At 59.1% G+C, this 16,255-nt stretch overlaps 1 protein-coding gene across 2 annotated transcripts; it reads right to left on the reverse strand.

Moving 5' to 3' along the window:
* Window positions 1-5,033: 5,033 nt before the first annotated feature.
* SKOR1 (SKI family transcriptional corepressor 1) lies at window positions 5,034-15,855 on the reverse strand. 2 transcript variants are annotated; one of them, XM_045449311.1, is made up of 9 exons: window positions 15,805-15,855; window positions 11,289-13,494; window positions 10,080-10,170; window positions 9,040-9,147; window positions 8,448-8,519; window positions 7,007-7,081; window positions 6,693-6,767; window positions 6,114-6,179; window positions 5,034-5,581 (listed from the first exon to the last, which is right to left on the reverse strand). In XM_045449311.1, the coding sequence occupies exons 2-9, from the start codon at window positions 13,482-13,484 to the stop codon at window positions 5,487-5,489; spliced, it is 2,778 nt and encodes a 925-aa protein (XP_045305267.1). In that variant the 5' UTR covers window positions 13,485-13,494; window positions 15,805-15,855; the 3' UTR covers window positions 5,034-5,486. The 2 variants fall into 2 exon arrangements, with proteins under 2 accessions (XP_045305267.1, XP_045305268.1); XM_045449312.1 differs by lacking the exon at window positions 15,805-15,855 and adding an exon at window positions 13,716-13,872.
* Between the last annotated feature and the right edge of the window lie 400 nt (window positions 15,856-16,255).

Raw genomic sequence — 16,255 nt, forward strand, 5'->3', positions numbered from 1 at the left:
TACCTGAGCTTATCCCTCCCTTGCAAACACTTTTCACTCACAGGTTCTATGTTTTGTTTCACACAAAGGAAACTGTAGTCCCAGGAGATGGAATAAGAGGAGGTGAGGCATAGTCAGAATCTCTTTGTCATGCTTTTTATGTCTGGCCCCAGTCTTCGATCTTTTCCATCTTGCCTCTGCTTCCCCTTGCACTATCCTGAGTCCCACGGTACCTTAACACTTAAAGAAACGGTCTTGCCAAAGTGGACCCACTTCAGGTCCAAAACAGAACAGGAACTTAGGGCTGTGATAGACAAGGTGACTTTAACAGGAACGCGCAACAAGACTCACCATGCTGCCTCTGAATCAAAAAAAATAATGCCCGCTCCTTAAGGTCTACCGTGTGCCAGGGGCCTCACCAATATCCGGGTTTCGTATTCCTGACAGCCCTGCCTTGTATTATTGTCACCATTGTACAGGAGTCACTGAGAGGCAAAGCAACCTGGGCATGATCATGTAACCAGTAAGTGGGTGCGGCAAGGCCTGCTAAGACCTTTGGAGGCACAGGCCCTGAAAAGATCGGGACCCTGCCCCCGCGCAATGAATGCAAGAACCACAGTCCTAATTAGTAAGATTAGTAAGAGAAGTCCAATAAATTTCAGATTTCCTGCGATGACTTTATCAATGGTTTTGAAATATCTTCCCCCACCCTCCCCCCCCAGGAGAAAAATGTTGGTGCACATGTTTTGCTGATGCCTGAGCACACACGTAGTCGGCCCAGCGGTCTCTGCAGCCGCTGGGAGAGCAGCGCACAGATCCCAGGCTCTGTGCTCCCCACAGATAGGGCAGGCTGCAGACGCCAAGCCCCTGAGCCGCCCCAGGGCAGAGGCGGGTCCTCTCCCGGTGGGCGCTCAGAGCTGCGAAACAGCGTTCCATCAGGGATCCATTTCTGTTCCCTTCAGTGGAGGTGAAATGATCCTTTCCAGGTAACAGCCGAGAATAGCGGTCTGTGGGACCTCTCACTGCACCTTCTCCTCGGCTCACAGCCTCCAGTGCATGGAGTTGGAGGGCAAGCTTTGGTTTTCCTTTCTTTCCTCAAACATGCCTGGTTCTTAGGAAGAAATTGGGCAATTGGGTGAGTAGTTTTCAATGTCTCCTTCTGGGATGCCAAACAAGGAAAGGACCAATGTTGGTGTGACTCTTCTTCTAAAGAAACTATTCCTCTTGGTCTGACCCGTTGTGTTGGAGCAGAAAAGAGGAAAGACAGGCAATTCTTAGTCCTGGAAAAGTCAGACACCTGGCTGACTTTCCTGGCTCCGCACCGTTCTATGAAGTAAAACTTCTACTCCTGTTACACATGAGGAAGTTGAGGCACAGAGACATTCAACAACTTGCCCAATGTCACACGACTAGTAAATGGCAGAGAAGGGCTTGAAGCCCAGGAAATCTGGCTATAGAGCTTGTGCTCTTAACCAAACACTATGTCACCTTTGAAGATAGAGAGGGAGAGATGAAGCTGTTTAGAATCAATGGTAAGAGAACACAGGTCCAGTTCTGCTTTTGTCGGTGTTCTGAATTCAAGGACAGGAGTTGTATTTTTGCAAAGGATCAAGGCTCTACCTTAGATCCAAGGAGGTGGAGTAGTGGACAGTGGGGGAACTGCACCCTCTTTGGGACACAGCTGAAAAAGGAAGAAAGTTTTCCTAGGCCGACAATCTCTTACCAGACACCTGCCCCCCTCCCCAAATAATCCTCCTGAGGATCATCTGACCACTAAACGTGTGCTTAATTAATATTAGGCAAATGAACTTAATCGTCTCCCAAGAGCTGTAGTCCAGAAGCACCTAGGGACTCCTCCCCTCAGACATATCCAGCATCCTGATAAACTGCAAAGTTGGAACCGCTTCATTTAGACATCTGTTGAGCTACTTTGGGGCACTGGGTGCTGTGTTGGAGATCACAAGGAAAAGCAAGATGTGGCCTCTGTTGCCAAGGTACTTACAGTCCTATGGGGAACACACACACACACAACCAAGGATAACTCAGAGAGGGGAGCACACGCTTAGCTTCAGGAACCAAGTGCCACAGGAATGCAGAAGTCAGTCTAAGGAATCCGGGGGTCTGCCAGCTGTTTTTTTGCAGACAGGTTACCAAATTTGCAGGATTCATGGAGGCGGGATTTCTCCCCCCCGGGTGGGGGTGGGGGGACTCTCCACCAGGGCCTACAGCTTAATCCTGGATTTTCTGGGAAAGGTGAGGATAGAGACTGTAAACAGCATCTCCTTATGAGTATTTGGAAGTTCCTTCGCTGAAAAAAGGTGGCCTGAGGTTGAGGGGGCATCTTTACCTGGTACTTTATCCACAGACCCAGGACTCCAGAGCCAGACCCCCTGTGGGCACCTCCCGGAGTCACGGGTGTGAAACCAGACACCTCGGAAGAACACCCAGGTCGAAGTTCTGTGCTCCATAGCCCGCTGGCAATTCCCGAAACCCCACTTTTTCTCCCTAAGACAATGCTCCCTAGTCTAGGGCCTTCGGACGTTGGCTGCAATGCCTAAAATGTGTCGCAAGGTGGCAACGTTGTGGCGAGAAATAGACTTTTTAAAAATCCTGGGTTTTTGTTTTTTTTTTTTTTTTTTCAAAGCATATTTTCCCTATTAATGTTTCATTTAACTTAATTAGAATCTGGTAAACTAATTAAAGCAGCTACGAGCCCCGCAATCAGCAATAATTCGTATAATTATTGATAATTACATCCATACCAATCGTTTGGTTATTAACATTTGGGGGAGAACAAACCACTTCTGAAGGGACGAGGAACCCAAGAGGGTTTTTTGCAACAAAGCTTTCTGGGTCGGATCCGCCTACACCTCCAGTCTGCAGAGATTCCGGCCCAGATGGGGCGCCCTTTGGCGAACCCCTGCTGCCTACGGCTTTTTTCTCTACTTTGGGGAATTCGTTAAGGGAAGGTGAAAAGGAGTATTTGCTAGGCTTCTCTGCGTGGGCCGCGGCCACGGAACTTCCTGCCTGGGTAGCAACTGTAATTCCCATTTTATAGAGCAGGCCGTGCCGCTTCCAAAGGCGTGGTCACGCCAAGGGGGTGCAGTCTCGTGCTCTCCCCAACACCTGCACTGTTCTGCACGTCCCAGCACCGCTCGGCCCTGGACGCAGTCACTTGCTCACTTCCTCTCGCGACCTGTTTCGCCGTTGGTGCAGCGGAGAACTGATCGGCTTGGTTCCACCCAAAGGAAATCTTCCCGATCCCCGGAGGGTCCCTGCTAGGAGATCTCGCGTCCCGAGGTGACTTCTACCCTCGACGACACCTCACAGTTTAGCCGCTGCCCTCACCGCCATTTATCTCTCTCATGTCCTGTGTCTAGCCCTCCGAATGTCTCGGGACTGGGGTCCTGAGAGCCCTAGCGCAGGGGGCTCGGGGGACCGGCTTCCTGCCTCCGCAGCGCGCGGTGGGGTGGGGTGGGGGCCTCCTCTTCTACGCCCCTTCCAGGCGGCGGGCAGCGCGCTCCCTGCTCACCGGCCCGCCACGGGCCCTCCAGACGACCCGCTACCAAACTTCCCGACCGGCGCAGCGCAGGGCTCCCAGGCCGGAGGGGCTAGCCCGGCGGCGGGGGACCGGAGGAGTGCACTGAGACTCCAGGGATGTCGGGGGGCGGAGTCCGCGGGGCGCTGGACCCGGCTGGGGACCCTCGGCCCTGCGCTCCGCTTCCCTCCCAGAGCTCTTCCGCGCGCGCCGGGGTGAGAGGCCTGAATATTATTTTACGCGGGCCAAAACGGAGGCCTAGAAGGATGAAGGGAGCGACACAGAGCTCTTAGTCCTCAGCCGAGGTGGTGAAACTGGAAGCCAGGGCCGAATGAGCCCCTGGACGGTGCGCTTTCCCTCTCCAGGCACACTCTTCTCCCCCTCAAAAAAAGTGCGCTGCAGTTTCCATCCTTTATCTGTAGCCTAACCAGCAGGTGCGCTGTGGAAACTGAGGCCCACGGGAGGCGTGCGGCAAGGTGAGGCCTCAGCAACAGCGGCCAGGAAGCAACCCACCGCCGTCACACGCACCCTGACACCGCCCCATCCCCCAGTCGAGACCACCTGACTCCAGCGCAGGCGGGCGTCGCCTGGCTCCTTGGGCTCCTCCACGTCCGCGCACCCTCTCGGGCCCAAATGGACAGAACATTAAAAACCGCCAGGGCTCCCTCCGTTAGGGTAGCGGAGGGGCAGGCAGGAGGATATCTGTGTGCTTCCAGGCTTGCCCAGACGAAGTCTATCCTAGGTACCTCGCTCCCCGCCCCGCCTCGCCCCAGCGCTCCAGGGCCAGGCCTGCGGTGTCCGCGCCTCCTGGCAATTCTGAATGAACCTGGGCTTCCGGGCAGGGTGCGGGCAAACTCCCAGGAAGTGTCCAGTCTCTGACCGCGCTGGAAAGGACTTCCTTGTTGGGGCAGGTGTGGAAGTGGGCGCGAGTAAACCCTCGGCCCTTGAGGGAGCTCCAGGGAAAAGTCTGAGACCCTGGCACCCAGGAGCCTCCTGTAGTCCTCTCACCCCTGGTCGAAAGGCTCCAGGGAGGGTCCCAAACGTGGGGAGAGGGTGGCCTGTGGGGCAACCTGGGTGTATCTGAAGGACTGGTAGAGAGGTCGGGGAGCTCGCTGCTGCCTACCTGAGCCGTGCGATTCTCAGCCCCCGCGCTCCACGACTCGCGCCGCCGGCGGTCTTCAAGCCCCACCTGTTGCCCACCCCTCAGCCCGCCTCCGCCCACCCTCCCCACCCCGTACTCCCACCTCCACAACCCCAGGAAGTGACAGATTTCTTTTTTTTTTTTATTAAAAACAAAACAAAAGTCACGGATACAGGGTGGTCTCCCCAAACAGGCTCAAGGTGGTCTCCATCTCGTGAGTCAGTTGTCGCCCTTTTTAAAGTGCTGTTACATCAAGAGGTTACAAGAAAAAATAGACAAAACAAAACCCAAAGGGGAATGCAAAACGGGACTGGAAGCAGGTCCAGGAGAAGGAAGCAAAGTAACTTACAGCATAAATAAAACCGAACCCAATACTGAACCAAGAGAGACTCACAGTACATTTATATCCATTGCACATAGCCACTTTGTCATTAGGAACAAGTTTCAGAAGTGGACGGGACGGGGGGGGGGGGGGGAGCGCGGGGCCAGCGCCAGCGAAGTTGCTACATTGTGTACACAACTGGGGGTCCGAGGCTGTATGGGGTGGGGGGAGGCCCCCTTACCCTTTTCTTACCCCCTTCGGTCCATTTAACCCCATGAGGTCCGATGCCCTGGAGTTCAACCGTGGGGCGAGGTGGTATTTACACTTGGAAACGGAGAAGGGGCCCTGGGCCGAGGCGCCCAGGAGGAGGGCGGGCGGGCGGGAGGCTGTATTTACATCGGTCGTGTCCGAATGGCTTGTTCCTCGCTCTCGGCCGCCGCGGCCGCGGGTATTTACAAGAAGAGAGCAGCATGGCTTGAGGGCGCGTGGGCGCGGCCGGGCCGGCCCTAGGGCAACAGCGGGGGCTTGAAGGAGCAGTTGCCAGTGCAATGGCGGGGCGTCAGCATCTTGCAGGAGAAGTGGTGCAGGGCGTCGTGGGCTTCTGGAGAGACAGTCAGGCGGGCAAAGCTGGGCACCTCTCCTGCCTAGCCTCGCCGGCGAGGCCTACCCTCTTAGTCCACTCGCCTCCTCCCCTGCCCGCCCAGGTCTCACCCACCCCCTCCCGGCTCAGGGGTTATCAAGTGAGCAGATCAGAAAAAGGTAGGAGGCTAGGAGTGAGAACCTGCGGTGGTTTAGAACCACTGCTCGGGTTCAATAGCCCCATTATACAGAAGAGGAAACTGAGGCACAGAAAGAGGGAAGTCAATCTGCCCACCGCCAGATTTGGATCCCTCGGCAGATTTCCCAATGCCCAGGGCTCAAGGGGCTCTTTCTCCCTATTCTGTCGTTCTAGAATTATTTCCGCATTAAAACAAAACAAACAAACAAAAAATCCCATTTCCCTCCTTTCAGGTAGACCTGGCCTTCCCCTCTCACTAGCCCCGCCATTTACTTTTTCATTCATTCACTCACTCATTCATTCACTGGCACAGCCAGAGCCTGGCAACCCTATCTTTGTTCCCCGGCTTCCGCACCTTTTAATTTCTGCTGGATAGCATAGCGCGCCTTCCGCTCTTGATCGAGTTCGTTACACAGAGTGTCTGGAAGACATGGGGAGGGGCCAGTGAAGAAATGAGACCACCCTCCAGCCGGCCGGGGTCACAGCCTGGGCCTCACCCTCTCCCCAGCGCTCAGCCCCCTCGAAAAAACAAGTCCGGGGGACCGAGGGAGGGAGCATCAGTGCTCCAAACTGCAGCCTGGCGGAGGGAGGAAATGGCCTGGGATGGCGCTTAAAGGCAGACGGATCTAACCAAAATTAAAGCAAACTTAGGCATTACTTCCCAGGTAATTTTACGCCTCGATTTTTAATTTAGAAACCATGGAAATTGCCGCGATAAGAAGTTCAATCACTCCATGTAATGATGCCTGCAAGCCGTTTGCTGGGCTCGCTTGCCATTCTGAGGCTAATCAGAGTATACAAAGGATATTAAATAAAAAAAATAATTGTTAAATTACCTTCAATTTAAATCCAAATGACTGAGCCAACATTGCGGCTCCTGCCAGACGAGAGGCAGTTACGGCCCGTGCGCGCGCTCACCTGACTCCCGTCTTACCTCTGACAATTTGCAGCTGTTGTACCATTTCTTCTCGATAAGCCAATTCCCTCTTCATTTGATCCTGAAAATTATCTGTGCAAATTGATTAAGTGAGAGCTGTTAGGCACAGCCCCCTCCCTCGGCCCCATTTCCCCACTCCCCTCCCCCACCCCCACCCCTTCGGTCTGCGGCCTAGCGGGAAACCCTGGAAAAGGAGGGTTCCGCGGCTCAGGCAGGGCGCGCAGCCGCAGCTGCCAGTCCTGGGGTCCGGGGGCGTGCGGGAAGAAAGCTCTCGCGCTGAGGTGGGGTGAGGTGGGCCAGGAAGGGGGTACCTTTGAGACTCTGAAATTCTCGCTCCAGCTTCTTGCGGAGCTCCATTTGCTCCAGGAGCAGTTTTTGCAATTCGTCTGCGAAGGGCCGAGAGTGTGAGGTAAAGGAGGGTGTGCGGGACTCAGGCCCCCCTCCCCAAGGTGCTGCAGGTCCCGCCCTGGCCAAGAGCCCTGAGATGGGAGTGGCGGAGTGGTGGGGCCCGGAGGCAGAGGCCCTCCGCACTGTTTTCCCATTTGCTTCCAAAGAATCTGGACGAGGAAAAAGGGCCAGGAGCTAGGTTGCCCAGGAGAATTAAATTCAGGTTTTGGGCTTCTAGGCTCTGGCTCCAGGCGCTAACCAGCATGGCATCTGCTTTAAGTTGTTCCAAACTCCCAAACCTTAGAAGCTGGCCCAGGACTTGATTTACCCCTCCAAATGACACACCCCATTCCTCCCTTCAACAATACAGAGCTGAGTGAATCTTGTCAAGGACTTGGTCCCCTGCCCTGGAAAAATACATATTTTCACAACAGTTTGTTCACAATTTCAGGGGGTCTCAGGACCCCAAATCCATACTAAGGGCCCTCATATAAAGCACCAATGATTTGAAAGTAATTGCATAGCCTGTTAAATGTGTAACCAGGAAGAGTGGAAGACCACCACTGCTTTCCCTCCCTTCCTACATCAGTTTCCAAGGCCATCCCTGGACCGTTTGAGGGCAGGGTGGTGGATAGCGGGTGGATGTGGAAGGCACCGTTAGTGCCCTCAGAACTAGCTACAGAAGAATGGCAGGGGCTGCCCAGACCAAGAAGCTACTGGTATCCAAGTCCTCCCTGTGGGGGAGGCTCTCTGAGAAATCCCACCCCTAGCAGGTGCTGAGGAAACACAAAAGTGGGAGGTAGAGGAGCAAAGTGGGGTTAGAGGCTCCCATCCTCTGTGCCTCAAGCCACATGCTCCCCCATTGCAGATGAAGCAGCTACCCCAGGATCCCATTCCAAAAACATGCTCCATCCCCACCCCATTTAGGGTGTATTGAGGTGGGGCCAGAACGCCTTAATTCCAGGAAAAAATTAACCTCTCAGACTCCTAAAATAAATGCCTCTTTGCAATCTTGCTTTTCAGAAAAAGTCCTGTGTTCCAGTGAGGTTGGGAGACCCACATTGCCCTATCTGTCATATGCATCAAGTTCTGAGAATTATTACTCATTTCTCTTTTTTGCTGGGTTCTTCAGACAGGCTAGCCTCAGGAACCCAAACTTCTAATGAACCTCTAGGGGTTTGGTTCACTCTCCCCACCCCACCCCCTCCCCATACCTCTGTGCCAGGATAATGTGTCCAGAGGATTATCCTTTGCACTCAATGAAAACGGATTCCCCAAGAGCCCTGTCTTCCCATGCACACCCTTACAAGAAGGGTTCATCTCCCCGAAGCACAGCATACCCCCATTTCACAGATTTAACCTCACCTCTGGCCAGGTTCTCGATATCTTTCTCCACTAGCTGAGTTCCTGTGACATCCAAGGTAAGCCCATCTTCACCTGGGATACAAGGGCAGGTAAGAGGGGTTCTCTCCTGGGAGAGGCCTTGGGAGGGGAAGGATGAGCTTTCCCGGAACCGAGCTAAGTCAGGGAGCTACTACAGACCTTCTACCTTTAGAAGAGTCAGTTACAGGCATCCAGTATTACCTACCTTCCAAGCTATCATTTTAGAGGGTGACCCACTGAAGGAGAGTGTACCCAGGGAAGGTAGGCTATCTTAGGGCAGGAAGTATATACCCTTTGACCTCCTTCATGTGGGTGACGGTGTCTCTCACTTCCTTTTAGTACACCCCTTCCCTTCCCCCAGAAGAGCCCCAAACCCACTAAGGAGGAAAGCCCTGGCCTGCACCTCGCGGGCGCGCTGTTTAAATATGTCTCTGCCAGTCGCACAAGGGGACCAGCAGCCGCTTACGTTTGATCGAAAGACTTCCTCAAAAGCTAAGCCCAAACCTGTGTAAACCTGGGAGACCTGGGCCCCGGCTTCCCGGTGGGGTTGGTGCGTGAGGGTCCTAGGGCTCACCTCGGTCTGTATTTGCGGGACTTGGCTGGGAGATACTCCTTTGGTCTGGATAGGATTTCCTCGTTTCCAAATCGTCGGCGGTCGAGTGATTGTCTTCCTTATCTGGTTCTTAAAGGCAATAAACCGAGTTTCAAGGAGAAGCAAAGAAACAGTGACCCCGATACGGCCAGAGCTGCTACGGTCGGGGCGCCCGAGCCCTAATTAAAAGCGTTGTGGCCGCCGCTGCTTCCCGGCTGTGCGCCTGGGCTTGCACCCTCAGGCTTTGGGCCGGGCACCCCCTCCCCCGCGCGCGGTCTGCTCATCCCGCGCTCCACGCCCCCTCCCCAGCCCCTCGGAAAAGAACAAGACGAGCAGCCGAGCCCACCAGGGACGAGCGACCTACATCGCGCGCAGATACTGGGGCACCGCGAGCGCGCGTGGCCGCCGGGTCTGCCCGCGCCGCCCCCGCCGAGAACGCGGCCCAGGCTGCGAGCCGCGCGGGGTGGCGGCGGGGGAGACATCCTTTCGGGTTCGGCCTGCCCGGATTTCCGAGGCCCTCAGCCCCTCCTCTTCGAGCCACGGGCCCGGCGCACTTGCAGGTTTCCCCCCGGGTTGGGTCGCAGCCACCGCGGGCTCTTCGCAGGTATCCAAGCGCGCAGCCAAGCTCCCGCACCCTCCGCCCTAAGCTGGCTTGACCACAGAGGACCTCGAGGCCCCCAAAACTTGGTGAATAAATGAGAGGACTGGAAAGAGGTGCCAGGCGTGGTTTTAAAAAGGATTTTATGAGGTGTATGTGAGCGTGTGTTGTGTGGTGGACAGGGAGGTTTGTTGTTAAGTGACCAAACGATGGAAGTTGTTAGTTCTCGCTTAGCTTCCTTTCCCTTTCTTTCTTTTTCTTTCCCTCTCCCTGTTTTTCTCGCTTCCTCTGCCTCTCTTTTTCTCCTCTCGTCTTCCCTCGCAGCAGCACCCCCCCCACACACACGCACAGCCCTGTCCCTCCGCCCGCGGTCCCCGCGTCACATTGGCCAGCGACCTCGGCAGGGGGGGCTGCGGGGCGTTACCGTGGGCCTCGGGGGTGCAGAGGTAGGAGGCCGCGGGCCCCAGCGCCGCCGCCGCGCTCTTCACGTGCTCGTCCCGCTCTGGCGCGTACACCTGCGGCGGCCGAAAATGACAGGCGGTTAGGGGTGTGCTTGTAGCGGCACAGGGTCCCCCAGCCCTGGCCGCGGCCGAGGGGGAGCCCTGAGAGGGAGGCGGAGGTCAGCTAGCCCGTGGGCCCCGAGGGCCCTGGGCGGCTGTGACGCACGCGGCGCAGCCTGGCGCCCTCGGAGGCCACAGCAACGTTGTAGTTTCAGGGTAATTATTAGCGCCCTCGAGAAAATTATCAGAAAGACAAAGCGGCTCTCAAGACAAGAGCTGTCCAAAGCCGCCCCCCCCCCCCACCCTTTACCCACCTCCTTTTCGGCATCTTCCCACCAGCCCACGCCCAGTCCCCGCATAAATGACGCTTTTTGCATCCAGCTATTCGTGTTTTAATAGACCCAATGGAAATAAATGTACAGGTGTGTGCACCCACTTTCAAAAGGCCAACGACTTCGGCTTAGTTGCACAGCTTCGACCCGAACCCGTGGTTCAGACAACTTGAGAGCCCCTCTCCCGCCCTGCACGCCATCTCGACAGCTGCTACCAAATGAACCCTGCGGTTCCCCAGGCCGGAGTTCAAAGGGACTCAGAAAACTACAAGTTGAGGTATAGGAAGATTCCGGAACCCCGTACTGCTGGGGCCCGGTTTGAGGGAGAGGCGGTTCTCTCCTCTCCTCACCAGCCCCTTCCTCCCCGGGACTCTGATCTCCATCTGGGCGAGTGTGCCACGGGCCCGGCCTCGCAAGCGCTGTTCTCTGGCTTTGGGTCCCTTTTTCTGCTCCCCGTTCTTTCCCCAGATCCCTTTTATTTCTGTGTTACTGAGGTCCCGGCCTGTCTCTGAGCGCCCCCCCCCCCGCCCGCTCCCAATCAACAAAAACACTGCACACTCGTTTCTCAGGCCTGTCCCCCCCACCTCCGGATTTTCTGAAACCCTCACTCACGGGGGCGAGGGGGTCCCAACAAGTTCCACAGCGCTGGGCCTACTCAGAGCGGCTGAGGCCTACCTACCGCTCGCACACCCGCTCAGAACATAATCCCCGTCCCTAACTTGTCCAGTGCCTGCCCCACATCCCGAAGGTGCCGAGGGGTAAGCGGGGAGGCGCCACCAGCAAGGCGGGCGAGGGGCTCACCTTGGCCGGCGCGGGGCCCCCCAGCGGCCCGCAAGGCTCTCGCAGCTCATAGCCGCCGCTCGGCGGGCTCCTCTCAGGTCTCCGCACCACGTCGTCGGCAGCCAGGTCCCCAAATGTTGACCTGCTGGCTGCGGGCAGCCCCGGGCGGCGCCGGGAGCGGGGGCTGCCGCCATCGGGGGAGTCTGTGGGACCGTCGGCGCCCGAGGAGGTGGTAGACGGGGGCCCTACAGGCTGGTCCGCGTCCTGGCCGCCTGCCGTGCTGGGCGCACTGGGTGCTCCGGGATCCGCCTCGTCCAGAGCGCCCTCATCCTCGGGGAAGCGGTTGGACTCCACGTCCACCTCGGGCTCGTCAGCAGTGTCCACGTCGGGCGAGGCGGAGTGGTAGCTGGAGCTGCCCTCGCTCAGAAAGTCTGGGCTCACGTAACCGCCGCCGGACCCTGCGCCCGGCCCTGGCCCACGAGCCGGCCCAGAGCCATACGCGTCGCGGGCGCTACCGTAGAGCTTGGCGATGCTCTCGGCGTCTTTGACCACCGGTCGGAAGGCCGACACGTAGGAGCCTTTGCGTGCAGGCGGAGGAGGCGGGGGCAGTGGGGCCAGGGGCGGCGGCAGCGCCTCGTCCGCGCCGTCCTCGTCCAGCGGCCCGCGGGACAGCGCGCTCGGGCAGCGCTCCTCTGAGCCCAGGCCGCCCTCCTTGGCCGGCTCGGCACCGTCCAGGGACTCGGGGCCGCCGCCGCCGGCAGCCGCCGCCGCCGCCGCGGCCGCCGCCGCTACAGCGGCCGCCACCGCCTTGGCTTGGCTCTGCGCGGCTGGATAGGGCGGTACCGGGAGGCTGCCTGCCGCCGGCCAGAACATGGGAAACGTCGGGTACACGGTGGCTGCGGCGGCCGCTGCAGCCACGGCCGCTGCGTCCTTGGCTGCCCCAGAGGGCTGGTGACCCCAGAACATGGCGCCGCCACCCGGGCCAGGGCCTGCCCCCGGGGGCAAATGGCCGGATCCTGGCCCGCCCGCGCCTCCGCCAGTGCCCGCGCCTGCGCCGCTCCCGGTGCCTGGACCGCCCTTGGGCTCGCCCGCACCTAGCACGGGGTCGTCCTTTTTGGGGCAGAGGCCGAAGGCCGTGGGGAAGCCATAGGGGTGAGGGAAAAGCGGCGGGGGCAGTTTCTGCAAGAGGCCAAAGCCCTTGCTGGGCACTGGGATCACTGGGTAGCTGCGAACGCCGGCGCCGCCACCAGGCCCTCCAGGGCCCGCCGGGCCGCCGGCTCCCGCCGCTAGACCAAGTCCCCGCTGCGGATGGGGAGGAGGCGGCCCAGGAGGTCCGGTAGCCTCGTCTTCGCCGCAGCGCAGGCTTTTGTGGGGCGGCGGGCCTGGGGCCATCTCTGCGCCACACCCGGGGCCGCCCCCGCCGCCAGCACCGCCCTTCCCCTGCCCACCCGACCCGCCATTAGCACCGCCGCCGCCGCCGCCTCCTTGCAGCGAGAAAGTCCGCTTGCGCGTGCCGCCATTGAACATGGCCTTGACGTCCTCCCAAGCGTGGCTCAGTTCATCTGTGGCCGACTTGTCACTGAGTTTGAGGTGACGGCGCCACGAGTTGAAGTTAGCGGCGTCGGGCTGCGTATACTTGGCGTCGGGTGTGCGGTGCGAGTGGAAGATGAACTTGTTAGGCGAGAAATACATGCTGCAGTAGCCGCACTTGATGCACTTGGCACGCGAGCTGTTGTAACGCGCAGGGATGAAGCTGCCACGCGAGCCCCACGCGCACTCGTGCACCACATCGAAGGCGAAGTTCTCGGGCAGCTTGGGTGGCTTGTGCTCGCCCAGGAACGACTTGCACAGGCGTTCGGCCTCGCGCTTCGTGATCATACCGCAGCGGCGCGAGGAGATCGGCATGGCCCCGGCCCGACGCAGAATCTCCAGTTGCACGGGCGTGCACTGCACGCACGTGATGCCCAGGGCCACACGGCGGTTGTGGATCTCATTGTAGCTGTAGTTCTTGAGGAGAGTGTTGGAGATCTGTGCCAGGCACAGGCGTTCCTGGCCGTCGATGACCAGAGACACGATAGGCACCCCGTACAGCGACGTCTCGCCCACCTGGTTGGGTTTGAGAGCGCTGGAGCCTGAGTAGGGTTGCAGCTCCTGCTTCGAGTTGGGTGAGGAGTTGCCCTCGCGCCCCGGCCCCAGCTGAGTGGTGAGAGCCTCCATGCCGCCGCTCCTATGAAACAGAGAAAGTAGAGAGCAGTTGAGCCATTTTCAGCGCCACCGTGGCTCGGCCCGCCCAGCTGGGCGCGCCGAGTTGGGCGCGCGGAGAAACTTGGCCACGGGGAGTCGAAGCTCATTCTCCCCCTGGACGGGAGCCTTTTGTTATTCAGACGCGCGCTGGCGCCACAACAAAAGCCCCTGGGGTTTGGGGGGAGAAGAAGGGGTAATTGAGACCTCAGGATTGCCCCGGCAGCTCGGAACCCAATTTTGTTTTCGGATTGTGCAGGAAGTGGGGCCCAGAGACGGAGAGTGACTTGCCCAAGGCCACACAGCAAAGCCATTGCCTAACCCAGGGTTCGTAACGTCCAGATCCTTGAGCCTTTGGCTACCCTTGATGCCTGCCCTACCCGCCCGGGTCCTGAAGCCCGGACTTCGGGGACAGGCTGCCCCTCTGCTCAGTCGCGCATGCACGCGGGCGGGCGGGGAAAACGCAGGGAGGGGTACGGACCGGGGGAGGGGCGGTCACTGCCCATCTCCAGACAGCAGGGGGCGGGGGGTGGTGGGCAAGGAGAAGGAGGAGGGTCTCGAGGCCGTGGCGGGGGCGGGGGGTGGGGAGGGAGAAGAGGCTGAGGCGACCGCTGTTCGCGGTGCTGAACCCGACTCTCAAAAGCATGCTGTGCGCGCCCAGCCCCAGGGCTGCCCCCACCGCACCCAGTTCCGTGCGGAGCAGTCTCCCTGGGATAACAGCACTGGTTTCCACAAACCCGAGCTTCTTCTCTCACGCCCGGAGCCTCGCCTTCGTTGAGCAGAAAGGTTCCGGTTGGATATACACACCGTTTTCTTTCCAGCCATCAGTGGGACCAGGGTCACGCAGTTCCTATCCACATTTTCTGCATTTTTAGCTGCGTTCCAGACCAAAGCTGGTTTCCATCCGGGTCAGCGCGTGGGGACAGAGAGGTTCTCAGGGAAGTTTCTCAGGAGCCACTTCGCTTCTAACCGCCCACTCCCTAAGTTTTCCTCCTTCAGATTTGCCTTTTCTGCTCAGGCCAAATGCAGTCTCTTCTGGCTCTGGGCTTCCTCTGGGGGGGGGGGGGGTCGTCTCCTCTCTGAGTATACTTCAAGCCGGGCTGTCCCAGTTCATATGGGTTGAATGGGAATCCTTGCTGGTGTCCGAAGCCACAAAGCTTCAGGTCAAAAGTTGCTGCCGGTCGCGCGCTTTGATCTCTGGCCCAGGAAGGGAGGCAGAGCCTCCCCCGTGGACCTCAGCAGCGAGAGGACCCACGGACTGATGCTTGGGGCCCTCTATGTCGCCTGGCCCAGCCACGTGTCCTCAGACACCGAAGTCTCCCATCCGGCCCATGGCTGCAGGCACTCCTGAGGCCCAGGCAGCCCACCCCCGAGGGCTCCTCCCCTAAACTCGTCAGGAAAGGCAAATCCATTTTCAGAGGGGCAGCTCCAGGCAGACTGGGGATCCGAGTTCAAAAGCCTTCATCGAAGACACTGGGATCTTCTGTGTGTCTCTCCCTCTGTTTGTTTAGGTGTCCCTCATCTGTCGATCTTATCTGTCCCTGAGCTGTCTGTCTCTCCCAGCTCGCTCCTCTTTCTCCCATCTGTCTTCATACCTTCTTCAAGTATCAAGCTATTTATCTGCTATCTGTCTGTTTCATCCTTATCTCCGCGTATCGAATTGAAACAAGTTGACCCTCCTTTCCGTTGAAGTGCCTTGTAACATCTTAGGAGGTAAAAAGACTGTCCTAACTCCCCGACTGAGGGGTCCGCAAGGCAAGCCCAATAACCCCCTGAACAGCTCTCAGGCGGGCTGGGGAGGTGACTAGGGCTCCGCGGCTCTGGGAAATGACGATGTCTTCTCGGTTTCCCGAAATCGGCAAGTGTGTCCTGCCCGCATGCAGTGAACGGAGCGCCTCAGAGCAGAGCGCGTCCTCCCCAAGCTGAGGGTCTGGGGGCCCCGCGAGGTTTTCCCGAGTGGAGGGGGCTCTGGGCCCCAGAACCAGAGGAAGGGGGAGTCTTAGGAAAGGAACCGAATTTCGAGGGCCAGAGCGGAAAGCCCGGGCAATGAGCTGTACGCAGCGACAAGGAGCAGCCGCCAGGGCTGCTTGCGGAGACCTCTCCGGCTCCTGGGGCTTGAAGGGGTGAGCTTGGAGAGGGCGACGAGGCGGGAGGCGGACAGCAGTGGGAGTGAGGCGATGGAGTCTTTAGGTATAATAATAAAAACAACATCCACAAGAACCCAAATACGAACTAAACGAAAAAAGCTGTAGGGGTAGGGCGCGGGGACGGCGGGCGACCGGACGCTGGTACTCACCGTGCGGCGGCGGCTGGAGCCGGGCGAGCGGTGAGAGGAGGTGCGCGGCGGGCGGAGCGGCGGGCGGGAGTCCGGGATCCGCCGGGCTCTCCGGGTGACGGCGCGGCCCCTCCCCGCGCGCGCGCACAGCCGCGCTCCCGGGCTCCTCGCGCTCACACCCGCGGCCCCGCTGGCCCCTCCCGCGCGGCGCCCGCTCTCAGCAGGCGCGGGAAGCCAGGGCCCTGGGCGCGAAGATGTGTGCCCTGCGCCGCTGCCCCCGAGGCCCCGGACGGGCCCGGAGCGGAGGCCGAAGCCTGGAGCGCATGGCGCGGCGACGGGCACGGCGCGGTCACAGCCTGAGGAGCGAGGCCGGCACGGGGCGGGCGCGCCTGACAGCTGCGAGCCGGGGCGCCACACCCACCGCCCGCGCAGTCTCTCGCGCCCTCCCGGGGTCCTCTAGCCCGCGGGCCAC

Source organism: Leopardus geoffroyi, chromosome B3 (assembly GCF_018350155.1).
Source record: "Leopardus geoffroyi isolate Oge1 chromosome B3, O.geoffroyi_Oge1_pat1.0, whole genome shotgun sequence".
Taxonomy (NCBI): domain Eukaryota; kingdom Metazoa; phylum Chordata; class Mammalia; order Carnivora; family Felidae; genus Leopardus; species Leopardus geoffroyi.

Excerpts from the sequence above, each read along its gene's own strand:
- SKOR1 (XM_045449312.1), bottom strand. The coding sequence starts at position 13,822 with ATGGCTTTGCTGTGTGGCCTTGGGCAAGTCACTCTCCGTCTCTGGGCC. Across the intron at positions 8,520-9,039 it reads TCCCGCAAATACAGACCGAG|GTGAAGATGGGCTTACCTTG; the intron begins GTGAGCCCTAGG and ends CTTGTATCCCAG. Across the intron at positions 6,180-6,692 it reads ACAGCTGCAAATTGTCAGAG|ACACTCTGTGTAACGAACTC; the intron begins GTAAGACGGGAG and ends CATGTCTTCCAG.